At 40.9% G+C, this 26,948-nt stretch overlaps 2 protein-coding genes across 3 annotated transcripts in view; both read right to left on the reverse strand.

Moving 5' to 3' along the window:
• Positions 1 to 1,308: 1,308 nt before the first annotated feature.
• Positions 1,309 to 15,303, reverse strand: tcf19l (transcription factor 19 (SC1), like). Its single transcript, XM_061741375.1, has 6 exons — positions 15,160 to 15,303; positions 13,825 to 14,705; positions 10,696 to 10,865; positions 9,412 to 9,805; positions 5,490 to 6,024; positions 1,309 to 3,471 (listed from the first exon to the last, which is right to left on the reverse strand). The coding sequence occupies exons 2-6, from the start codon at positions 14,150 to 14,152 to the stop codon at positions 3,129 to 3,131; spliced, it is 1,770 nt and encodes a 589-aa protein (XP_061597359.1). The 5' UTR covers positions 14,153 to 14,705; positions 15,160 to 15,303; the 3' UTR covers positions 1,309 to 3,128.
• A 2,273-nt stretch (positions 15,304 to 17,576) lies between these two features.
• The window catches only part of LOC133460667 (uncharacterized), a 35,854-nt gene continuing 26,482 nt past the window's right edge, over positions 17,577 to 26,948 (reverse strand). For both annotated transcript variants that reach the window (XM_061741378.1, XM_061741377.1), the window contains exon 10: positions 17,577 to 24,490. In XM_061741378.1, the coding sequence (XP_061597362.1) occupies positions 24,068 to 24,490 (423 nt within the window). In that variant the 3' untranslated portion in view covers positions 17,577 to 24,067. The remainder of the gene's footprint in view (positions 24,491 to 26,948) is intronic.

A 26,948-nucleotide genomic window follows, 5' to 3' on the forward strand; every position in this document is an offset into this window, starting at 1 on the left:
AATGAATAAAATCATGAACTCTTAGATATTTCGTTTCAAGCAAGTTCAGCACATGCATGTAATATATCAGTTATGTATGTAATGGATATAAATCACTAAGCATCCATTTTATTATCTTTTTATGTGATGTTCCACTTAAATTCTGAATAAAAGTGTCCTCGTGTATGAAGAATCCGAATAAGTCCCAACCTGCAGGTACAAATGTGTGATGATGGGCTACAAGTGCAAGAACGCTGGCTTTGCTTGTTGAATCCCCTCTGTTGTGCTCGTTTCAAAGAAAACAGGAACAAAATAATAAACAGGTACATTATACCTGTGCGTACAAGGATTTCAACACACACACAAGGACTGGAGGTGAAAACATTTATTTCAATGTTTCATTAATCTTGATACCAGCAGGATAAAAAGATAAACTGTAATCTATTACAGCCTCATTTTCAAAAGGTTTTTCTTCGGGGGAAAAAAAGAGAAGACAAATTACTCCTGTGAAGATAAAACAGTGATAATGCAAAGATAAATTCTTTAAATATGCTTTATTTTACTTTGAGGCTTGTGGCATCTCAGAGAACAACGGCAGTACGATTCTGTACAACCCCTGAAGATCAACAGCTGAACTCTAGCGTTTCAATGAGACAATTAAAGTGAAGGCAGTGAGAGCGCGCTGTGATGCTTTGAATACAGTTTGTGAAGCATGTACACATTTACAGAAGCGCTCCTTTGATGAACTACATTTATGAAGCTTTAACCTCACAAGTGCAGCATTGTGGGATCTTATCAGTGAACAGAATGAACTGTAGATTCAACAAACGAACATGCAAAGAAGTTTAAACAGTATTATTAAAATGCTTGCTCACCACAAAGTTGATTCAATCTGTAAAAGCTCTGTAATGGTACAAGAAGCAATGAAAGACTCCAGATGTGCAGATGTATGTAGCGGCCGCTCGTGTGATGTTTCGATGACTTTGAGGATGCTCAATTGAAGTTTCCAAAGTAAACATTTGTTGAATAAAAACATTCAACTTATTAATTTGTTCCTGCAAGAAAAAAAGTAGTGGAAGAGAGAAACCAGAATGTAAAACCTTCTGCTGGCAGTTGGGAAGAAATGACAGAGCCTCAAAGCCAGGAGCATCTCTGAAATATCCTTCCTTCTCTCAGTGCTCAGAAGATTTACCTCAAAACGATTATTTCATTGGAGAAGAGATATATTTAATCAAACTCTGAGTTTAAAACTCAGTCAAAAGAGACATAATGAGGCCATTTTTCTTTTATTTGACTTAACTGAACTTATCCTGGCCAGCCACACCAGCTCATCAGCTTCTTCTGCATCCGTTAGACCCTCCCACTTAAAGTCAACTCTTCAAAGAGTATCAAAGAGGGAAAACTTGCTGACCTGGCTAAGTTTTAAAAAGTTTACTAGAAAGGTTGTATTTTACTGACAGCATGGGAAAAGACAACGATCAGGAACGTGTCCTGAGCACCGACTAGGACGTCTGTGTTGCATCATGTGAGAACAGATCATCCATGAGAAACTTCCTGCCTCATTGTGAATCTCAGCCTGAATTAAACTGGTTTTCTGCTTGTGTTTTATACTTTGGGTTACGCCCATTTCTCTGCCAATAAAATGCATCACTGGCTTTGGAAGAAAAAAAACTACAAGAAATCAACTGGTTTTTCGACCAGCTGGATGCAGACGTGCACCTGTCAGCATCCGGACCAGATGATGAGGAGAGACGTGCTAAACTCAACAAAATGACACGTGTAGATATGCTTTTTCTTTAATTTTTACACATCACGACAAAGATTGACAGAGTGAACTCAAAAGCCCCATTTTCTTCACTCCCGTTTAATCTCTGCTAAACATCCATAAGAATAAACCTTAAAACCCGTATTGTACTACGAGGTCGGCATGTTAACGTACATACTGTATAACTGATGACGTGTGACGGCAGCAGGGCCAGTTCATTCTGAAGCCGTTGTTTCCTCGTGATAAAGTGAAAAAGCAGAGGTGATGGAGACATTTGTGGATGCTGGAAAACATTGATGTCACGACGGCTGTGTGAGGAGTCGTCGTCCTGTTGAAGCTGAGACACCACGTCGCACCCGCGTCTCCGAGCTGAAGAACAAAAACTGATAAAATCTAGTTTGATTTAGCTGAATAGTTGCAGTCTGCAAGATCAGGCATAAACAAGTTAATATATATATATAATCTTTTTTTTTCTTAACATTTTCGCCCTTGAGAATATTTTTGTCTACAACTTTATCCATCTTAGAGTCCAAAACTGCAGATGAGCCTCAGGTGAGAAAAGCAAAGCAGATAAAAAAAAAACCCAACCTTTTTTTCACACTTTCACCCGAAAAGCTCTGAGGCAGAGCCGATTAAAGACTCAGAAAAGTGGCGCACGCGTTATAAACAGGCCGATTCTGTCCTGATGAGCTCATCTCAGAAGTCTGGACTTGGAGCTCCAGTTTCTTACTCAAGCCGGTAAAAACGTCTGGAAAGGCTCAGTCAGGTCCAGGAAGGAGTTCAGTAGTGTGACGAGGCTTTTGCAGGAGCTTCACATCTCCAAACTCTTTTCTTTTGTTATTTAAACGTCAAGCAATCCGTGTGGGGAAGACTCCACCTTTACCGGCTGCAACCGCACATTTTAAATCAGATATCCAGCTGCTGCTTGTGCAGAAGTGCCTTGAAACATATGATCATCGTCCCGGGAGCGTCTCCCAGCGGCGGGCTGCTGACACATCATCATCATGCCGTTCAGATGCATCACACACCCGGGGAAGTCTGGTTGTTGCTGAGAGGAGGGGAGTTCAGTTCTCCCTGCAGGGAGCAAAGAGCGTGAAGCTGGAGGCAAAAACAAGTCTGACGGAGGGAACTCGTCGTCGATGCTACTGCAACCACGGAGGGAGGATCTTCCCGCTCTGATCTCACCTTCCCCAGCTGTCAAAGCGCAGTGAAATCCAAGCGGAGCAATTTTTAACAGTCGCAGCATCTTCCAACGCCGTTTTCCATCTTTATGACTCCAGTTAATAATCATCTGAAGAGTAAAATGTGACGACAGTAAAGTTCAAAGGTGAATTGTCCAGCCCGCTCACTGGTCCGGTGGGCGGAGCGCGCCGCAGGGCCCGGGTCAGCGGCAGCCGCAGTGGAAGTCTGCGTTGGGGTCCCGCAGCAGCTTCTTGCGGTCCACGTGCAGACAGTCGATGTGGTACCAGGCGTCGCACACGTCGCACTGGATCCACTGGACCGTGTCCTGCTGGGGCAGGCGGCAGCGCAGCGCCGCGCACGGCTCCACCGCCCCGCCCGCCACGCCCTCCTCCTCCTCGTCGTCCTCGTCTTCTGAGGACGAGGACGAGGAGGACGAGCCGGAGGAGGAGGACGCCGAGGAGCTGGAGGAGGAGGACGAGGAGGACGGGGAGGGCAGGAACGGCCGCGGGGGGAGGGGGTGTTTCCTGGGGCGACCTCGCCGCTTACTAAAGAGGAGAAGGAGAAAACAAAACAGTTACAAAATATCACACAAAAAGTAAAAGTACATAGTAACAGCAATTAGAACAATAATTTACTTAATCTTAGAGGTGTCTGCAATTTCACTGTACAAAAAGCTAAAAAAAAAAAAGAAGAAAGGAGACGTGTCTCCATTACTGGAGTTAAATTCTGGAATGATGCCAACATAAATTTAAAAACATGTCATTCTCTTTTTGTTTTTAAGAAAATGGTTTGTAAAGCTATTTTTGAAGCTTATAAGTGCAATTGACTATCTGTTAATGTTTCTTTGCTTTTCTGTTGTTTCTTTGCCTTTCTATTCTCTTTTTGGTTTTCTGGAGGTCGGTAGCCAAAAAAAGAAAGTTGGTACTATAGGATAGGCTTATATAAGCGTTTTCAGTCTTTGTTAAACACATTTTGGGTTTTGTATGTTAATGCTGTGCACAATGTTTTTTTGTTGTTTTGTGTTGTCATGACTGAATAAACTTCATTCTTCATTCTTCACTTACAGCTGGATTTTAGTTTTGAAATTATTTACTTAGGGAACATACCAATTGGGCTGGACAAACTAGATAAGTATTTACTGAAAATACTGTTAGCAAGAAGTAAAAAGGCAAAAACCAGGAAATGGCTGTTCCAGGAGTGTCCAACCATTTCAGAATGGATAAAAGTAGTTAAAGAAATCCACAATATGGAACAACTAACGTTCTCCCTCAGACATGAATCAGATAAGGGAAACTAATACTGGCGGAAATAGAGACATTACTTGGATTTGGGATGACATGTTATAAGGATGTTTGTTTACTGTCTGAGGATATATGGAAGAACATGATGTATGCTATATGAACACAGGATTATCATAGAAAGACTGTTATGGACATGAAAGGACCCCAAACCAAAGCCGCTACCAAAGGTGTCAAAAGTATTCATATTCATTACTCAGTAGAAGTATAGATACTAGAGTTTAAAAATACTCATGTAGAAGTTGAAGTATCAACTCAAGTTTTTACTCAAGTAAAAGTATAAAAGTACTGGTTTCAAAACTACTTAAAGTATAAAAGTAAAAGTAATGTAAGGGGGAAAAGCCATTAAGGACAAAAGCCATTGAAAATGAATACATCTTAGTATAATGCAAATATATTAAAGAACCATATATGTGTACTATTGAGCATTAACATGTGTTTCAGAGAGCAGCAGATATGATGACTAGTTGCCTCTAAGTATTGTAATGGTGCAAAAAGTCAAACTTCAGAGGCATGTTATCATTTATCCTAACCTTTATTGGAATGTACATCCAAGTTTAGTTGCAGGAATCTGAGGGAACGGATGTAAGAACAAAACTGGACAAGAACATCTGAAACAACCACAACCAAATTCACTCTATCCGGATGGAGCAATTTAACTGGATAGTTTTTTTTTTAAAGGCCGAAATGAAATAGAGTAACAAGGCTGTTTTTAAAATGTAAAAGAGTAAAAAGTACAGATAATTGTGTGAAAATGTAAGGAGTAAAAGTAAAAAGTCGTCTGAAAAATAATTACTCCAGTGAAGTATAGATAACCAAAATTTCTACTTAAGTAAGGTAATGAAGTATTTGTACATTGTTACTTGACACCTCTGGCCGCTACTCCAACCCGACATTTTTTCTTTTGCTCTAGAATAGATGACACTGTCTGCTGTGTTTGTTTATATGCACTGTATTTGTTATTTTTACTGGTACGACATATATATTATATCAAAAAGTATTCTGTAATGCCAAAATATATTTAAAAAAAAAAGGAAAAGTACAGCTCTTTTCTGTTATTGTAGAGATAGAAAGGATTTCTAAAATAAATCTAACAAGATATTGAGTGTGACAGCACCATCATTTCAGCCAAGACTCCTGATTTAAAGGCACTTTGGCTCCAGAGGCTTTGAAATCATGAAATAATCCCCCCCTGCACCTGAACGCCCCCCAGAGAGCAGAGCCGACGCTTCTCCTCAGGAAGGGAGAAAGATATCACGCCCTACCTCGTTGGATGAGGGAAGCGGTTCATGGGCATCCTGCCCCTCTCCTCCGAGCGGATCCTGGCCGACGGCGAGACCAGGCTGTAGCTCTCCCCCCCCACCACCAGGGGGGAGAAGACGGGCGAGCCGCTGGGCCTCCGCCGGCCCCGGGGCCCCGCCGGGGCGCCGTGGGCGCCGTGGGCACCGTGGCCGGCGTGGGCGGGTTTGTGCTGGCGGAAGGCCGCCAGGTTGCCGCGCACCACCGTCTTGATGCGGCGCGCCGGCTCCCCCTCCGGCTTGTGCACGGCCAGGCTGGTGAAGGACGCCTGCAGCAGCTGCTGGTTCAGCCGGCTGTTGGTCATGGCGCCGTGGAAGCTGCCGATGGTCCTGATGCCCGCGGGGAAGGGCTTGGCCTCCAGGGTCCGGCGCACGTCCACGCCGCTCCGGGGCTGCAGCGGCGGCGCCGGCAGCGAGCTGAAGCCTTCGGACTCAGACTTGTACAGCCTCCGCCGCTTCTTGGGCCTCGCCCTCTGGCCGTCCTCCACCAGTCCCGGCGGAGCTGAGGAAAAGAGGAGAATCAAACTCTGTCTTCCAGTCAAGATGATGCTTCCACATTTGTTAAATGTCATGAAAGACTGTTAAAGTCCACCTATAATGGACTTGCGCCGCTTTTGACCCCATTCTTTACTAGGGCTGTTCGATTTTGCCCAAAAATAAAATCTCGATTTTTTTCTCTCAAAATCCGATTTTGGATTACGATTATTTTGTGAATTGACAAAAGGCAAAGAAATTATTTCAAATATGCTGTTTTTTTATTGAACATTTGCCCGATTGGGCTTTAAGTGCAAACTTTGCTCTTATTAAACCAAAAATGAATGAATAAAGTGCAAAACTGTAAAATAAGTTGAAAAAAAGTTTTAAAAAATATAATAAAATATAAAGTTTTATCTCTGAAAAAAAAAAAAAAAATCAGCAAATCAGCACTTGCAAACATACAGCAAGTTATATTTCCAATTAAATAAAACTGGGTCTTTGCATGCTAAATAATAATGCAACCCATGAAGGAGGGAGAGGTGTGTAATGTCAGTCATTACATTTGCTATTCACATTTGCAAGTTTTTTGCAAGGAACACGAGCCGGTCTACCGCATCTGGCTTGAGGGATGCCCGGTGGCATGTTACAACGCCCCCTCCTACACTAAAGAGCCTCTCCGATGGGGCACTTGTCGCAGGTATTGAGAGGTATTTCCATCAATCATTAATATGGTATCAATCATTAATATGTGTGCAGACAAGGTAAAAAAAAAAAAAAAAAAAAAAGTGAAAAATCGATTTTACGATTTTCACGTTTCAACATCGTTCTAATTACATAATCGCGATTACGATTTAAAATCGATTAATCGAACAGCCCTATTCTTTACTAGGCCTGTGTTGAAAAAAAAAAAAAACGATTCTCATATTAATTCCTAAAAATCGATTCTTATGTCTAAAGATCGATATTTTTTTTTATTTTCGCCAGGTGAACTTTAATCCCAGTAGTCGGACACACAGTTTGTCATGACACTTCTATAAAATGCCAGGTGCTTCATGGCAATATGTGTGCGTGGTGACAGAATAAATTAGACAAGCTAAAATGATTTGTTTACTGCATGAACTGTTGCAATTTCTTTCTTTTTTGCACTTTAAATGGATATTGAAAGGCCCGTTTGAGTTATTTATTTCTTGGTTATTTATTTCACAATAATTACTGTGAAATTATTATTTCACTAGTTATTTTATAGTCATATAATTCAGGCAACAGCTCAAAAAACATTTTAAATAACACTAAGCCAAATCAATATCGAATCGGATCATGATAATCGATTCTAAATATTAAGAATCGGAATCGAATCGATTCTTGACATTTGAATCGATACCCAGCCCTATTCTTTACAAAGACGCCAGCATATATCGGGAAAACTGATTTGAATGAGTTAGGAATATTGATCACAACATTCGTATTCTCCAGTAAAAGACAACGCGTCGTCCTCATTTACACGAGTCCAGCCTCATTGATGCTTCTATGCAACAACGGCACCGGTGGCCTAAGTCGTCGTCAGCACCTGAAACGGCCCATTAATGCCTGGTATTGCTCTGTAACTACACCAACAACTAGGTCGCCATTCCTTTTCCTTTTAATCTTGTTAAAAGCAAACAAAAGTTAAGATAGAAGTGTTTACTTCCTTTATGTTGCTCAGACTTGGCAACGCAGCAAATAAAACATCTTATATGAGCTGCGGTTGATAAATGATCTAACTTGGATTATTGTCTACTTATCTACTCTTTGCATATCCTTTGACATTTTTTAAATTATAGATCTGGTCAGCTGGTCTCTAAACGCCATGGACCATATTTACTTGACAGGAAGACGGGGGGTTTGCGGTCAGATACACGATGGACTCCTGGCAGAAGTGGAGGGTCGTGTGTCTGTCCATACGGTCGGTCCAGGATGTGGAAGATTCCTGATAACAGGAATTCTGCTTTTTGGAGCTGGCGGTTACCTGGCATATCGACAAATTTGGAAAACTGGAGTATGTGATGGATACGTCGTGCTGTCAACATTCAAAAATTGCAAACTTCTCAAACCGAATTGCAGGCTAGCTGTGGTTTTCAAACTCATTGGGATGGAAAAGACCTCGGAGAAGTTAGAAGCTCGACTTGGTGGAAATTGAGCACAGATTCGGTTGTTTGGAGTTGCCATGGAGATGAACCAGAGAGGCTTTGAGGCAACGGAGAATTACTGGAGTCAGTCTGACCCTAAACAACTGTGCTGTAGAAGTTGGGACCCTTGGCCCCGGCAGGCTGGCTAGTCTCAAATCTCCCCTGGATGTTATGCTAACAAGATACATTGAACTTTATTCATGGTTTTTTTTGACCAGGCTGTAAATATGTTTATTTCTGCTCCAAAGTTGGACATTTTAACATGAAGGTCAGTTTCTGACTCTCATTGAGATGGAGAAGACCTGGTGAGTTGGAAGCTCGACTTGGTGGAAATTGATTAAGCTAATTCAGAGTTAACCGAGGCTGGCTAATAACACCCCCCTGTCATATACTGATTAGAGCCTTTTTTCTTTTAAAAAAGGCTCTATGAAAGATATGACACTCTCTTTTCTCCGCGACAGGTTTACACAGTCGTCACGCCAGGGACTGTTTCTTCTACCTGGAGTGAGGTCATGAGACACACACTCACACCTACACAGTCGCCGGGGCAGTTCCGTACCAGGGCGGGACGGCTGTGTAAACCTGTCGACAGGCTGAGCCTGTAGCGGAGAAAAGAGACCGTCATATCTTTCATAGCGCCTTTCATAAAAAAAAAAAAAAAAAAAAAGAAGGGTAAGGCGAAAACATATATACATATGTAATATGACTGTATTCTAATTGTTTGTTATTATTCTAATTGAGAATATTTGAAGAGTTATGGGTCCAGGAAATTGCAATTTGAGTTTTGGAAGAGCAGGTTTACAGCTGATTGCACTTTGAGTTTGTTTACGGAAATATTACTGTTAAATATTACTGTTGTGTTTACTAGAGAAGTAACATTACCAAAATACTGTTATACATTTTATGTTTTATAAGCAAGGCTTATTTGACATTTTCTGGCTGGTATTACTGTTTGCCTGGGGTTATTGAAAGTTACTATATGCATCTTGTGTTATTAGAAATAACAAAGAGGGGGGAGATGTCATATACTGATTCATATATAAAGTGATTGTTACGACAGTTTTACAACAGTGACGTTTTACGCTGACAGGTATGATGCTTTACGGTTCATTCAGAAAACTCCACGCTTGTCGTATGTTGGTCGTTGTGAGCTGTATGTCGAGAGCTGTTAATAAAGCTGAGTTAAATGAGAGAGGCCTTCCCTCGATCATTCTACACCCCCCTTACGCTCTGATGTGCAGCGTTACCTCCTCGAGCGCGGGGCTCGTCCGAGCTGTCGTCCTCCAGCAGCACCGTGTGCGCCGACTTCCTCCTGCTGCGGGACGTGGCCGGGGGGGGCTTGGTCTGGGGCAGCGACGACCCCGAGGAGAAGGACGGGGGCGTGGAAGGAGGGAGGAGGGAGGAGAAGCCGGCGGCAGGGGGCGGCGAGGACGAGGTCCCCGGGTCCGAGACCGTGCCCTCGTGGCTGTGGCTCCGCTTGAAGGTCCAGGCGCTGCCCTTCATCTTGCTCAGGCTGCCGATGGAGTTGAGGATCACCGTGGCCCGGTTGATGGACAGCTTGGACAGGTCCAGGTTGGCCGCCATCTTTCGGTCCAGGTTGGTCCTGATCCGGTTCTGCAGGTCCGAGGAGAAGGTCCCGGCCTGCAAAAACAAGATACAAATTAGAGCTGGGTATCGATTCAAATGTCAAGAATCGATTTGATTCCGATTCTTAAGATTCAGAATCAATTATCACCATTTGATTCGATCCGATTCGATATTGATTTGGGTTAGTGTTGCCTGGATTATATGACTAAAATAACTATTGAAATAATAATTTCACAATAATTATTCTGAAATAACTAAGAAATAAATAAACTCAAATAGGCATTTCAATATCCATTTAAAGTGCAAAAAAAGAAAGAAATTGCCACTGCTCAAGCAGTAAACAAATAATTTTAACTTGTCTGATTTATTCTGTCACCAGACACACAGCTGGACATGAAGCACCCGGCATTTTTCAGGTATTTCATGACAAACCGTGTCCGATAACAGAGAAACCAAACAAGCTATAGTAAATATAGATAATATGAACTTCATTGAACTAATAGAACATTTAGAAATTTAAGCTGAAATGAAAATTTCTCTAAAGAAAAGTTAATTTAGTTCAGGAGTTTTCAAAACTACTGGGACTACTGGGATTAAAGTTCACCAGGCAAAAATGTAATGATGGAAAAACAAAAAATATATATATATAAAAAAAAAATATATATATATATATATATATATATATATATATATATATTTTTTTTTAATCCAAAAAAAAAAAAAAAAAAAAAAATCGATCTTTAGACATACAAATTGATTTTTAGGAATCAATATGAGAATCGATTTAGAATCAGAAAATCGATTTTTTTCAACACAGGCCTGATACAAATACATAATTTCAAATTGAATGTCAGGTGTCAGCAGCTTTGGGACTTAAGTCCACACTCTAAAAAGTCCTTATTTTTGTCTAGGAATGTCTCTCGCCGTCCGTCGTCCCCCGTTACCTTCGGAACTGTGATGGCATCGAAGTCCAGGGGGCGAACTTTGACCTTCTGGAACAGGAAGTAGAACTCGGGGGTCCCTGGAGCTGACTGGCCGCCGAAGATCAGCGTGTCGCCGTCCGACAGCTCCCACTGGACGCCCGGCTGCAGGCGCACGTCGTTCACCCACGTGCCTGACAAGACAAGAGCAGGAGCGGCTGAGGAAACGTTTCACCGCAACCCGACGACTCTCCCTCGCCAACGGAGGACCGTTTCCGTCTGAGCGGGTCGCGAAAGAGCTGCGAGGCGCTCTGACACCACAAAAACCCAGGAGAAGGTCCAGTTCAGGCCAAATACCACCGGGGGCCAAGCATTTACAACTCTAACGTGCAAACTAGGACTGGGGATCGATTCAAATGTCAAGAATCGATTCGATTCCGATTCTTAAGATTCAATAATAATAATAATAATAATTCAGAATTACCAAACAGATCCAGGGCAGCAAACAGAGTCGTATGAAATGGGTTTTATTTTTTCCCACATTCCATTTTTATTTGTTCCATGTTCGGCCTATTTTGGTTTTTAATTTTTGAGCATTTGGTTTTTAGCATTTTTTGCAAATGTAACCCCAAGACAGTACGTATATAAAGTAATGAAATATAGACAATTTATGCAATTATAACCTAACACTTTAATGTTTTCATACCTTAACATATTTAAAGGCAAAAACATGGCACCAGTTATTCTCATGTCCAACAAAACATTCCTTTTTTGGGGATAAACAAAAAAATAACCAAAACTTGTATTATAATGATGAAAAAAAAAATACATAAATAAATAAAAGAAAAAAATAATCGATCTTTAGACATATGAATCGATTTTTAGGAATTAATATGAGAATCGATTTAGAATTGGGAAATCAATTTTTTCAACACAGGCCTAGTGCAAACCCCGGACAAATGTGTGAAACCAACTGAAATTCCTTGAGAAGTGAGGCAGTAAGGGCCCGGTTCAGATCATGAACCCGTCAATCAAAGGCCGTCAGGTCCAACTTCCACTCAACCTCTTCACCTGTCACCTTATTTCCTCCTCACTTGGACTTAACATCCCTTCTATCTGCTCTGAGGTTTGTAGTTTTTGAATTGTTAATTTAGCTTCGACACTCATTTGACAGAGTCATCTCAGGAGTCGTCCATCTCTGCTGGATCAGACATCACACGTGTATCATTCTGCGTTTTATTTCTCTGCAGAGGAGAAGCCCCTGATTTCTGTATCTCTTCAATGCAACTAATTCCTGCATGAATTACTTAACATTTCCTTGGAAACTTGGGCCAAAAACAAACCAGTTTTTTCTAACAGGTCTTTTGGAAAACAGTAGAAGGGTCTTTTGTGGCCTTTGCTGTTGGCTACTTATAAAAAAATAGCCAATAATTGACCAACCTGTAGTGCAAGGATGACATACTCCAGAACACCGACGTATCTAGGAAACCTCCGTTAAATAACCACACAAGTGCGTTTTGACGCAGAGGTCGTCTCTGCTATAATCCTGTCTGAGCCTGGAGCGTCCGCCCGGCTGCACGTCTCCATCCTCCAGTTCTGATCAGCCCTCGTCCTTGTGGATGCAACATGTGAACGATATCTGATCCGGCTTCAACATGTAAAGTGGAAACTAACCAAGCAGCCATCTACAACTTTATGATGAAAACGTGATGCATCTTTTATTGCAGACGTTACTGTATAATACTGTAAAACAATTCATCTGGTGATTTAAAATGATTTTGATTTTAGTGCCAAAATAAAATATATTAATTTACAAACCTCTAAGTATTTAATATGATGTATAGGCCTTTGTTGAAAAAAATTGATTTCCCAATTCTAAATCGATTCTCATATTAATTCCTAAAAATCGATTCATATGTCTAAAGATCGATTTTTTTTTTCTTTTATTTATTTATGTTTTTTCTTTTTTCATGATTACATTACAACTTTTGGTTATTTTTTTGTTTATCCCCAAAAAAGGAATGTTTTGTTGGACACGAGAATAACTGGTGCCATGTTTTTGCCTTTAAATATGTTTAAAGGTATGAAAACATTAAAGTGTTCAGTTATAATTGCATAAATTGTCTATATTTCATTACTTTATATACTGTCTTGGGGTTACATTTGCAAAAAATGCTAAAAACCAAATGCTCAAAAATTAAAAACCAAAATAGACCGAACATGGAACAAATAAAAACGGAATGTGGGAAAAAGTAAAACCGATTTCATCCGTCTCTGTTTCCTCCCCTGGATCTGTTTGGTAATTCTGCCCCACATGATGTTTCTGAAAGCAGTTCTATCAGCATTCTGGGAGCTGATTGGTCCTTACAGCATCATTAGCTGCCAATACTTGCTGTTTAATCTCAATATAATACTAGTAGTAATATGTTGCATAACTACAATCATATAATTCATGCAAAAGCTCAAAAAACAGTTATTTAATAACACTAATCCAAATCAATATCGGAATCGAATCTTGATAATCGATTCTGAATCTTAAGAATCGGAATCGATTCTTGACATTTGAATCGATCCCCAGCCCTAATAATGTAGACGTCATTGATCTTCCTGATCCTGAAGTTATTGATAACATCTGAATTCTGTTCATGTAAACATTGTGAATCACCTGCTCTGCAGTTTTCTTGGTAATCAGATTTAAATATCATCTACAAAACTGTTATTGGCTTAATAATTAAAACTGCGGCTGGCCAAACGTGATCCAGAGGTGAGCAGACACACTTTGTTTTTGTGTTTTAAAAGGTTGTGTGACATTTTCCCTGAAGACATTTGTGAACACATGTTGATATTTGTGGGTGGGTTTTTACTTCTCTCTCCTCCACCATGAGTGCAGGAGTCTTTTCTCAACTGTCATGGCACAGAGATGTGTGCGCAAATATCTTTATTACCTTATTATGACCTTTTATGGTGCAATCACTCGCCTTACAAGGACCTGACGTCCTCCAGGGGACTAAAGCCAAGCGCTTATGACACATGATGGCCATTTCTGGGTCACAGTTGGAGCTAATGTGTGAACTGAGACTGGGTTGGATAGGATTAGGTTACGTTGGTCCAAGTTCAGGTTAAGTTGCGTGTGTGTGTCGGCCCTCTCCTCACCATGACTGCTCCGGTCCTTGACGTGGACCCTCCATCCCTCCTCCTGCTGCTCCGCGTCCCCTCCGCTCGCCTCCCTCTCGGCGTGCAGCTCGGCGTGGATGCGCGACACCGAGCTGGACTCCAGCGTGACGTCGCACAGCTCCGCCGCCCGGCCCAGGCGGAACACGGAGTGGCTCAGCGCCGGCCTGAACGTGTACAGGTCCCGCGCAGAGTCCCCCGTGGACAGGCCGATCCGCAGCAGCTGGAAGCACGGCTGCGCCCCGGACAGCATGGCTGAAGAAGCACCCACCTGATCTAGAACGGGCCCTGAACTACAAGAACCTGGCATCCATTCTCAGATCCAGCTCTGCTCCAGTGAAAAGAGGCTCAACTGGAAGTAAGTGACCTTAAACTGCTCTGCTGACATAAAGCTGCAAGATAAAAACATGAAACTGAAAGCACTGAGCGAGGTCACTGCAGACTACAGCAGCTGTCAGCTACAGCTTCCTGCATTCATAGGGGGGGGCAGGTGTCTGGCCGCATAAATGAATTACTAATGAGGTTTACAGCACCATACACGGTGCTTAGCTGTGCTAATGAGCCCCTTCACTTCTTTAAGATCCTCAAATGAAAGAGGAGAAGTCCCCCATGGAGCCGGGCTGGGGCCCAGCGTACGGAGCAGCTGGGAAACGGCCGGCAGGTGTGACACTGCCCCGACTTAAAAAAGAGAAAGAGCTGCAGACGTCACAATAGTGACAGGAAACCCAGCTAAAAACTGTGATTTTCAAACTGACATTTAATAATTTCAAGTTTGCAAAGATGTCGAATGAGCCTATACCTATGAAAAGCACAGACTTGAGCCAGATCACAGGTGGGACTGACAGGAGCCTCAGCTGTCTGACCTGCAACAAAACAAGGAGCAGAGAAAAGATCATGAAACTACAGAATACTTTTTATCCTCACTGAGGAAAAAACTGACACATAACCATTAAAAAATAAATTTTGTTGCTTGTTTAAAGGTTTCAAATCAACAAGGATATCATGAATCTGAAGCAGAAGCACAAACTTCCTCAACTTTGAGTAGCTTCACTGCTCACTCGTGCTTCAGCTGCCAAACCAGATCAGGACACAAAGCAGGACGCAATAACCAACAGAGACGATCGCTTTGGGGATCAAAACAACGCGTTTACATCAAAAGCCGTGTCAAATCTGGAGGAATCGATATTTTAAAGCGAGCTCGGACTGATTACGTGAGAGCTTAGGAGCCGTGTGATCAAAGTCTGGTCCTGGTTTGCAGCTCATCGCTCGGAAGTGGGAGTCAGCCTGCCGGCGGAGTGGAACAAACATGCCACTTACAGCAACGACACGGCTTTGTTTGCTCCCGGAGATCAAGCTGAAACGCTCGTCCACGACCCCACTGTCGCCACCGGTGCTTTTGAGAGGAATCTCGCCCCCGCTGGTCCCCGATTCGTCTCTTTCTTTCTCCCAGGAGGAAGTCCTTTGAAATTTGGCGCGCCAGTCCCGGGGCTTCCGTGCGCGAGAACCGACGTCACTTCCGGCGCCTTGGCCCGCTGGCAGAGAGCCAAGGCGGCCTGAGCAGGAGGCAGGAAAAATAAATATTACACTCACAGAGGGGGTTAGCAGCAAAACCACACCTTCTAAATATGTGAAGTATCAATGAAATTGTTTTTTTTTTTTTTCAGTTTAATTGTTGAGGCTTATAATTGAAAGAGGGTGTACTTTTTTCTTTTTCTTCTGCACATGACTGGATCAGCAGACCCTCTATGATCCCGTGTGTGTGTGTGATATCTATCTATCTATATATATATATATATATATATATATATATATATATATATATATATACTACACACACACAAATATATATATATTTTGCGTGTGTAGTATATATGTATATATGTATATATATATATATATATATATATATATATATATATATATATATATATATATATATATATATATATATACACAGCACACAGTACACAGTACACAGACAAATATATATGTACATACATTTGTGTATGTGTAATGTGTGTATATATATATATATATATATATATATATATATATATATATACATACATTTGTGTGTGTAGTATATACTGTACTGTATATATACACACATTTGGATGCGTGTGTGTAGTATATATATATATATATACATATACATACATACATATATTTGTGTGTGTAGCATATATATATATATATATATATATATATATATATATCAGAGGTGGAAAAAGTACTAAAAAATTGTAATTGAGTAAAAGTATTTTTACTTTGCTTAAATCCTCCTCAAAGTAAAAGTAAAAGTACTCATCTAAAATTGTACTCGAGTAAAAGTACAAAAGTACTTCATTTAAATTGTAATTTGAGTAAAACTTACTTTCAGTTATTTAATGCAAAAAAAGGATGAGTCACGAATCAAATCCAGCACAACTTGTTTTAATTAACTTTGAGGCATATTAAAGTTAAACATCCACACTTGTAAAAGCTCAGCTGAGCTCAGTAACATAATCCTTTTACTTCCGCAGAACAGGACAAAAAGGACAGTCACAACCTGTACTGTGCAAACTATTTTCAGTCATATTGTCCAACCGACAACACTAAAACCAGAATCAAAGTATTCAAACACAAAATAAAGTGCCCAATGCCCGCAGGATCCTGCTATTCACAATAAACCAAAATAAAATGCCCACAAGATTTTCACCATAAATTTTGTACTCAGTAACGTGAGGGGGTTCAAATGTAGCGAAGTAAAATACTTGGGTCAAAATGTACTCGAGTAAAAGTAAAAATTACATATTTCAAAAACTACTTCGAAAATTACAAATTACTCATAAAAAGTACTCAATTACAGTAACGTGAGTAAATGTAATTTGTTACTTTCCACTCCTGATATATATATATATATATATATATATATATATATATATATATATATATATATATTTCGACTCCCAGGCCCGGCAGGGTCTTTCTGTGTGGATTTTGCATGTTCTCCCCGTGCTTGCGTGGGTTCTCTCCGGGTACTCCGGTTTCCTCCCACAGTCCAAAAACATGCATACTAGGTTAATTAATGATTCTAAATTGCCCGTAGGTGTGAGCGTGAGTGTGCATGGTTTGTGTGTATATATGTGGCCCTGCGATGGACTGGTGACCTGTCCAGGCTGTAACCCCTGCCTCTCACCTGAAATGAGCTGGGATAGGCTCCAGCAGACCCCCGTGACCCTGCAAAGGACAATGGATGGATATATATATATACATATATTTGAGTGTGTATGTGTGTGTAATATATATATATATATATATATATATATATATATATATATATATATATATATATATATATATATATATATGATTCAATTGTCAAATTACCTCTACTCTCTTTTTCATAATCCCTATGAGCAAATTGCATGAAACTGTTTGAAGAAATCCTTCTTTAATAGAAGGGAATGATTGTGAAGCAGTGAAGCCTCGTAGCAGCCGTGTCCACTGTTAAATGCATGAAACCCATTTGACTGCAGCACATTTCAACAACCTCTGCTTTCTTCTCCTTTTGAGACATCAGAAATAGCAACAGAGCTGAAAGCTTGGGTCAGAAGAGGCTCTTTGTGTCTTTTTAACTGTTGTAATAAGGGTCCTGCTGCGTTTTAAAAAGGCTCGTTAGTCCTCTATTGAAGTGGAAACTGCACAAGGAATAAAGCAGACACACAAATAACCCCTTTCTGAATTACTCTCTGTTGAAAATTCATTTATTTGGAATTCGTCATTCAATCCAGAAAAAAGAGAAGGGTTACAAAAGTCTGTGCAGGATGCCAAAAGATCTCATATAGACGGCGGTATATAAACAAGGAGTGATGTACTGTTCAAGCAAACAAACAAGCTTGTTTTGAAGGATCCCGGAGTATTGTAAAGGTCAATAACGTACAGCTTTGGAAACAAAATGAAATTAGCTCTGAATTATTAGATAAGTAAGAACATGTGACAAGAAAGACTGTGATGAAGAGAAGCAAATCACAAGATCATGCTCCCTTTAATAAAACTCAATGTTTCTATGTTCACCGACAGTAAATTTGGCTTAATCTGGACTTCAGTGTTCAGCACAAACATGTAGAATCTTCCAACCCAACATAGCTTAGAGACAAACTCTTAAATCTGATAAAAACACGTTTTCAAATTTTTCAAATGTGATAAAAAGAAGCTTTAATTATATAATTGAAATTATTTCCCCCCCATTTGAAACGAAACAAAAACTGTAACACCAAGTGGCAAAACATGCATTTAATATTCACATCAAGATGCAAAACTATTCTTGCACCAAAATAATAAAAAATGTGTAAATATCAAAGCAGTTACGGTAATATTGACAACGACAATACCCCTCGTGACTGAAGAAAGCAATAAAATAAGTGAAATCCAATATGTTTTTTATGTTTCATATATTCATCAGTCACCTCACTCTGAACAATAATAAACAGCTCCATCCGAAGGAAAACAGCTCTGTCGTTTATATAGAGACATAAAAGAGCTGGGGAAAGAGCGAGGTCATCATGGGAAACAGGGATCAGGATGGAATCGGGAGGTTGGCTGTACAGAAAAGTGCATTACATATCATTATTAATTTCTATCAGGCTTGCAGCCCCACAAGCGATCTACAGGTCAGCATGCTGCGACTACTCTAGCGGCGAGGTGTGCGTGGGACAGCGGGTGCAGGCTATATCAGAGTAAATATAGGAACACGAAACAAAATCTGACAGGTAATGATGTCCTTGTTTTCCCTGACTCGTATAAAAACATTCTCTGGTGCTGGACGGCCGTGCGATTACAAAACTACTTCCGAGCAGAAAAAACTACTTCTAAATAATCCGCGGGAGGAGCCTGGAGTCAGTGCTGCTAACCAGAAAATGTACTTTTTAGGTTTTCAACATGTTTCTCTGATGACCATTCAACAATCATGACACTCAATCAAAAAGCAACTAATTGAAAACTGATTTTAATTGATCTCAGACAGGAACTCCTGTTGATTAACAACAATTGTGTGTTAAAGCAAATGTCCTGTGATGATTGGGGGTGTGGGCTCATTGCCTCACAGCAGAGATCGAGCTTTCCATTATTCTTTGGCTTTGCAGAGCACTGTAGACTAAGAGGAGACTGAACACGCCCGGCATGAAACAACCTTTTCTCTAACCCTTGTGAACATTAGTGCTCGGATAAATAATGAAACATAGATGCGAGGAGGGCAAATGACAGAAAATGAGTTCCTTTCATAAAAGCTGTAACTGCTTCGATGTGAGCAGGCAGGTTCACGCTGAGATCCAAATGAGCCTCCTTTTCACCTCACAAATTTTTGGGGATTAAATGCTACATTTGTACACAAGAAAGCAAACATTTAGCGCAAAAGTATGAAAACAGATCCATAAGCCAATAAAAGAGAAAGGAGAGAAGAGGAAAACATCCCTTTCTTAACTGCTGGATTTGCAGTGATTTTTGCCCCTTTGCTCGAAATGCCATGGAAACAACGACAACTATCTACCTAATTAGCTTTGAGATCTGTGCGCAAAACAGGGAGGGTCTTCATTAAAACTCCTAAACTGCATCGCTCGGCGTTTACAACATGTCCGACCTACATCACACTTTACTCCTCTGTTTTATTTCTTATCTGTTTGTAAACAAACAAGTAATGGGAAAGGAGATTACAATGCTTTTTAAGAAAAAGCAGGTAAAAAAAGTCATATAAAAGAATATAAATCAATAAGACAATAAGTCAAATGTCTCATCAGTATTGTGTATCGTTTGTTTGTCATTGCAAACAAACAATACACAATGATTATATTATAATTACCTAGTTAGAACTTTCCCCCTTATTATTTATGTGCAATTTAAATATTTAAAAATGACATGCAAAAGAGGTTAAAAAAGTTAAATAATGGCATATAAAATGAGTCAGAAATGCTGTTAAGGAGCAAAATGATGTTCTGGTCTGAAACGTCTTTTCACCTCCCACTAGGTTTAGGCATTAAAGACCGTTCAGGGTGAAGAACTCGTTGGGTTTAGTTCAGCAAAACATCCCATCTTGTATTAAAACAGAAGACATTATTGAATGAGTGTTGAGTCAAACCTCATCTGCAAAAACCAAAATCTGGAGGAGATGCGAACCAAAACAATCCCACTGAAATGTAAAACTTTGAAAGTCATGCAGAGGGGAGCAAAGGAACGTGCACGGTGCATGTCAGTCATTAAGTGCTCATTGTTAGGAAACACAAGTGATTTAACTGAGCATGAAAACAGAAATGATGAGTACCTCCTCCTCCAGCCTCCAGCCGTGGAACGGTTGCATCAGTCAAGTGTCTTAAGTGCTGGATTTCTGCAGTCAGTTGCAGGTCCTACTTTTCTTGCCCAACCTTGGAGGCAGAATCCAAATGGCTCCGATTAAATCAGCAACGCTACCGATGCTACAGCAGCAGCGGGCACCCTCCTCCCCGCCCAGGCCAGCTTTGATGAAAGGACCGCACACAACATCGCAGCAACCCAGACATGTACATGTCATAAAGCAGACTCATGCGTAAAGGATCAATGCAGCAATTTCATTGTAAAAAAAACAAACTTGCATATGCCTTGCGTTAATAAATAGGTATTTCCACTTCATGCAGATCATATAATGATATTTACAAGAGTAAAAAACAGATAACTAAGAGTGGCCTTTGCTTAGATGTGCTACATCCAGTTACTGACATGTGAGTGTAAGTGATGTCTCAGTGCGTTTATCAGTTATATTGCTTAATATTTATATGTTCATCTGTTATTCCTTGGTGTAACACGTACAGATAGGAATAGTCAGTTTTAGGACCTTTAGGACCTTTAGGACCTTTACTCTTTCCTTTCAGTGTGAATATTCAGCCAAGAATCCCAAGACTCTTAAAAAGCATATCCCTGAAAAATCTAATAATTTCGATATAAATATTCTATATATTTTAAGGGTTTTTACATCAGTTTCATACACAATGCTTAAAGATTCAATCTAATTATATTTTCCTGAATGAGAAGGCAACAAACCATTTTTTGCAGGTCGGTTTACTGTGTTGCATTTACTGAAGCTGCGTCTGTCTCTCTTTTTTCCGGCCAGTTTAGTAAAAAAACGTCCCCCTCATTTGTGGTTTAAAAGAACGGCATGCTAAATTTTGTGCTTTTTGCTTCCAGACAAGAAAAAGACTCAGGATTGATTGATATGTTTGTCCATGAAGCAAATGCAGCAGTTTCACTGCAGAGTTTGATCCTCTAACCGAACCCGTCTTGTCCAGGGACTTTTCTTTTTCCAACTTCACTGTCAGTTGCAGGTGGTTTAGGGTTAGAGTTCAGTAGATACATAATGTAGAGTTACATTTTAAGAGGGGGAAGTTCAAATGTAAACACTAATTTAGTCTACATATTAATCAACAGAGAGTAACGCATTTGGAAAGTTGCCTGTGGTGAAACTGGGCTGAAATATTTACGCTGTATGTTACAGGTGGCCCCTTCACATGTCCAGACTGACGTCGCTCTAGTTTTGCCGTTAGGTTGCTGTACCGGTTACAGACGTAGACGTGAGGCGTAGACGGGATCAGAGCTTCTTATCGCTGTATCTCAGAGGACGTGAGGCGATGGAGGAGAGGACGTGGTCGGATGGAGATTCCTCGGCAGCGCGATGGGTCTGGCTCTCATCAAGAGACAGAAACGAGACCTTCTGACCTGAATTATGGTCCTCCACACCGAGGAAGGAAATCTAATGAGTCAAAGGCAGCAGAATGATGACAGCCTAATCTCGTCACCATTGCTCCTCTTCAAATGCTCTTGATTTATTGCATTGTTAAAATCAATGATCATTTTTATGCTGTTTAGGGACAGCTAATTCCCCCGGGTCATGCTCAGAAGATATAGGATCTCTAAGGATGGTATTTAAAGGCTAATCTGTGCAACTTCCTGTCCAGATTTAGAGAGTTCATATCAAAAAACCAATCTGCTTGTGATTTGTTGGCAACGTATTGATTCTGTATGTTAGCGCTGTACTTGCTGCCGAGTGTGACACCCTTGTGATGTCATTACTGGATGTGTCGTTGACACAGATTTGATTGTCTTTAGGATTGATAGAGGACAAGATTCTCCATTTGTGTTATTACTGCTATTGAAATCATTAACCGATAGGGATGGGAACTGATAAGATTTTTACGATTCCAATTCCATTTTCGATTCTGCTTAACAATTCGGTTCTTTATCAATTCCCTTATTGATTCTCATTTAGAAAAAAAGGACAATAAAAGTTCACCAAACATCACCAATATAACATTTAAATAGTATTAAATTAAATATTCTGTGGCAATTCCACTAGAATGTCCAACCTTTTTCTAATAGAAATAAAAATTCTCCTTTTTAAAAGGAGAATGATATGAACTGAGCACTCAACAATAAAACTGTCAGCCAGTGACAAATAATATCAAGTTAAATCCAATCAAACTGTATATTTTGCAAATCTGCATCCCTAACCCTTTGACGAAATATCCACTTGGCAAGTATGGAAAGTTGCCCTGTTGTCGTCTTTTTTACTGAAATATAACCAGACTTTCGAGCATTTGTATCGCTTGGGTGCCATGTTTATTATTGACTGCCGCCTACGTGCATGATGACGTCATTCCTGCTCACTGGAATTGAAAAGGGAATCATTTTCAAAATTTGCAAACAATTCCAAGGAATTGAAAACACTGGGAACCGGTTCTGCACAAGAACCGGTTCTCGATTCCCATCCCCATTAACCGATGAATTCAGCATCCTAAGAAGTCTCCTTTTTTTACGTCCCATTATTAATAGTGTCTCTTTGTGCACTAACATCGTTGGCTGAATGAATCTCCACCTCCACCCCTCTCTTTTCCATACAAACATCATCAGTCCTGTTCACAGACTGAGCCAACTGCATATACTTTGTTGTGGAAAGCGACTGGGCGACAGTGATCAGAGCTCTGCCCGACGAGTATGAGCCCAGATGAAAGAAGAAGCTTTGAGTCACGCAAGTCATTTGTCTGTTCCCCGAATAGTACTTAGTTTCATCCCCGCCGTGTCTTTTATAACTCTGCGGTGTCCGTGAATTCATCTGCAAAGGAGACGGGGAGTCCAATTACCCTCGCGAGAGCCTCTCAGAAATTCCCAGAAATACATTTTATTCACTTCTTCCTGGAGCGAGAGACGATTTCACAAGAGAGGAAGATAAAACTAGGCGAGGACAGTTTTTCAGTTCACGGTTGGGTTTTTTGGTTGTTGTTTTTTTTCAGGCGTTGGTGTTTTGCGAGAGTGAGTTGAGGTGAATGTTTTGACAGATTTCTCCAGATGAAGACTTGGTATGTGGCAGATTTGATATGTGATACATAAAAAAACAACTGGCAGCACTTGAGGACGGGTGGTGCCACTCAGTCGAGCTCAATTTGCACATTTTTAGAGAAATAACACCTCAAAGATGGTTTTCTGTATATGATGAGCGGGTGCTGAAACAAGCGATTTTGTCTGAGATGAAGGAATGTATCCTGGCATACTCTGGATGTTAAAAACAGAGTGAGTGGGGCGGGTTGAGATGCAATCATCGCAGTGTTTGTCTGATGCAGCGAGCCATCAGAAACTACAACACCAGATTCACCCCAAGGGGGAGATCCTCTTTGCTGATGATGCTTGCAGCCTTGCTGCGACTCCTTCGGACTATTTTAACTCTGTCACCCTAAAGCACCTGTAATATACTTGTTTCTTTTATTTATCGAGAATATTTTGACCGTAAATAAATCATTTGATGTGATTTAACTCCTGAGAAGGTCTCACTCCTTTCCCATTACCCTCCGAAGCTTGCATGCAGTCTACTCTAATGTCTGCATTGTTTTTTCTACATCTGATCTATTATAGTTTCTTCCATTAATTAGTAAATTAATTGAAACGCATGCAGTTTTAATGCACAGATCTGCTTTGTTCTTTTGACGGAGCTCAAAGTTGCTCTTTTGCATTTGACTTTCTGTGCAGTGTGCATTAAATTATATAGTGTGAACTTTGTGCAAGTTATTTTACTCATGGGCAACACTGAGCATCCAAGCATCATCATTTTTGTCTGTGTTGTTGTTTCAAGTGTGGTGACCAAAGACTTGCTAGTGCCTGAATTTGAAACATTTCCTGCCACGTTGTCGTTTTAGAGGAGACGTGAGCCAAAAAATGGGTCGCTAGGAGCCGATTACTCCCTCTCTCCGCCCTCAGCGCCGCCGTCCGTCTTGGCTGAGTCTGACTCAGCGGTGCCCCTGGAGGCGGCTCCCGGCGACGCGGCGTCCTGCAGGCTGCCGTCGGGCGTGGTCGCCGCCAGCGAGCGGGGGTTGGTGGCGGGGCTGGCGCTCAGGATGGAGTCGGGGGTCCGGGCGGCGCTGAGTTCCCCGTCGGGCACGGCGGTGGCCTCCAGGCTGTCAGAGTGCACGGCCTCGGTCACGGCCGGGGGGGACATGGCGTTCAGGAGGGGCTTGTGGGAGGCGTAGGTCACGGTGCCATCGGTGTCGCTGTCCAGCGGGTGGGCGGACGAGGTGAACTCCACTCCAGAGTCACTCATCTCCAGGAAGTTGTCTGAGGAGAGAGCCTGGTAGCGGCCGGGTTTGGACACTTCCAGGCCCTGCGGGGAGAGTCGGACATCGAGGGACGGGTGTAGTGGGGAGAGGAGGTAAGTAAGGAGAAAAGAAAAGAGGGGGAGGGGGCCAGGAAAAACAGAGAGGGAGGACAGGATGAAGGAAGGGAAGGAAAAGAAAAACAGGTCAGAGAAAGCAGCGTAAATAATGAATGTCCCTGCTTCTGGTAGCATGTTTATAGATTTACCTTCCCCTCGTCTGCACCCAGCACTAATATACAGAGGTGTCAAAAGTATTCACATTCATTACTCAGGTAGAAGTATAGATACTAGAGTTTAAAAATACTCCTGTAGAAGTTGAAGTATCAACTCAAATTTTTGTACTCAAGTAAAAGTATAAAAGTACTGGTTTCAAAACTACTTAAAGTATAAAAGTAAAAGTAATGTAAGGGGGAAAAAAGCCATTAAGGACAAAAGCCATTGAAAATGAATGCATCTTAGTATAATGCAAATATATTAAAGAACCATATATGTGTACTATTGAGCATTAACGTGTGTTTCAGAGAGCAGGAGATATGATGACTAGTTTCCTATAAGTATTGTAATGTAATAGAGGCATGTTATCATTTATCCTAACCTTTATTGGAATGTACATCCAAGTTTAGTTGCAGGAATCTGAGGGAACGGATGTAAGAACAAAACTGGACAAGAACATCTGAAACAACCACAACCAAATTCACTCTATCCGGATGGAGCAATTTAACTGGATAGTTTTTTTTTAAAGGCCAAAATGAAATAGAGTAACGAGGCTGTTTTTAAAATGTAAGGAGTAAAAAGTACAGATAATTGTGTGAAAATGTAAGGAGTAAAAGTAAAAAGTCATCTGAAAAATAATTACCCCAGTGAAGTATAGATAACCAAAATTTCTACTTAAGTAAGGTAACAAAGTATTTGTACTTCGTTACTTGACACCTCTGCTAATATATAATATAATAATAACAATAATATATTTTACATGAATGAAAACATAAATCACTCACATAATTATCCCCCCCAAAAAGAAAAACCTTAACGCATGCTTGCAGGTGGAGGATGTGACGACCCACCCTGTCTTAACAGGGTGTTCTGTTCAGGTGCAGGAGGAGGGGACCAGCCTGCATGGGTGTGCCTAGAGGAGGAGGCACACCTGACTCCAATCAGGCCCAATATTTAAGCAGGCTGGTCAGGGCCATTTGCCCTCTCTCCCCTGCTCAGTAAGCATGGTTTTCTTTTGGTTGTTTTGAGTTTGTTTGTCTTTAGTTTTCTGCACTTGCACATACACTACACTGACACACATCCACACCTGCCATACACCACTGATCAAACTGATGACTCACACCTCACCTTACCTGTTTGATTGATTTAATTATAAATAAATACATTGTTTTGAACATTTATCCCTGTGTGTCGTCTCCCATTTTTGTCATGACGAAGTCAGTTCATGACAAGATGGGGGCTCGTCACTTTAGTTAAGTTTACTGGTAGATTTGGGTTGTTACTTGCTTGTTTTTCTATCAATTGTTTGGTAAACTTAAGCTTTGTTTGTGTTCTGTGGAACAAACTGGTTTGGGAGACACACATAGGTTTTGTATGTATGGGAGGGGGGAGAGCATTAAGAACTCATTCTTTCACTGCAGGTTTATAAAGTTTATAAAGTGCTTTAGTCCTTGGGGCTCCAACTTCCGGTAGCTTTTAACAGTGGGTCTCCATATGGGACCTGCTTTTTTTTTTTTTGTCTGGTTTAGATTGCATTCCACGAAAGCTGGAGTGTGGTGGTACCACTGAGAGGCCCCTGTTGGAGGGGGGGACTCGGGAGGGCCACTGAAGACTAGGGTTGAGCCAGTCAGTCAGGTTTTGGGTAGGCAGGTTACATAGGGGAGTTGGGCCCTGGGGTCTTTTGCTACTTGTTAGTTTAAACCGTTGCAGTGTTTTTTTTTTTTTAATTAAAAAAAAAAAAAAAAAATGAGTTCTGTGGAGGACTTTCTGCAGGATCCATCTGTGGATAGACTGGACAGATGCACAAAAGACCAGCTGGTACAAATAGCAGAGCACTACAAAATTGCTGTCCATTCAAAACTGTCAAAGGTTAGGGTGAAGATTTTTCTGATCGACAGTTTGGTGACAAAGGGTGTGTTGTCAGAGGAGGTGGTCCCAGAGGATGATGAGAACCCAAGTGTTGGTGGAACTTTTTCATTTTCTTCGAGCCAATTAACCTTTGAACAACAAAAGGAATTGCTTAACATTAAACTTGAACATGAGAAAATTAAACTTGAACATGAGAAAGAAATGGAACATATAAAACAAAGGACTGAGTTAAAAAAATTGGAGTTGGAGCATGATAAGTTCCAGTTGAGTGTTCATGAAGCAAAACAGTTTAATGTTGGTTCTAATCTGCAATTACTCCCCAAGTTTACAGAGAAAGATCCAGATTTGTTCTTTGCCCTGTTTGAGCGGGTGGCAGACGCCA

The sequence above is a fragment of the Cololabis saira genome, chromosome 15 (assembly GCF_033807715.1).
Source record: "Cololabis saira isolate AMF1-May2022 chromosome 15, fColSai1.1, whole genome shotgun sequence".
NCBI lineage: Eukaryota > Metazoa > Chordata > Actinopteri > Beloniformes > Belonidae > Cololabis > Cololabis saira.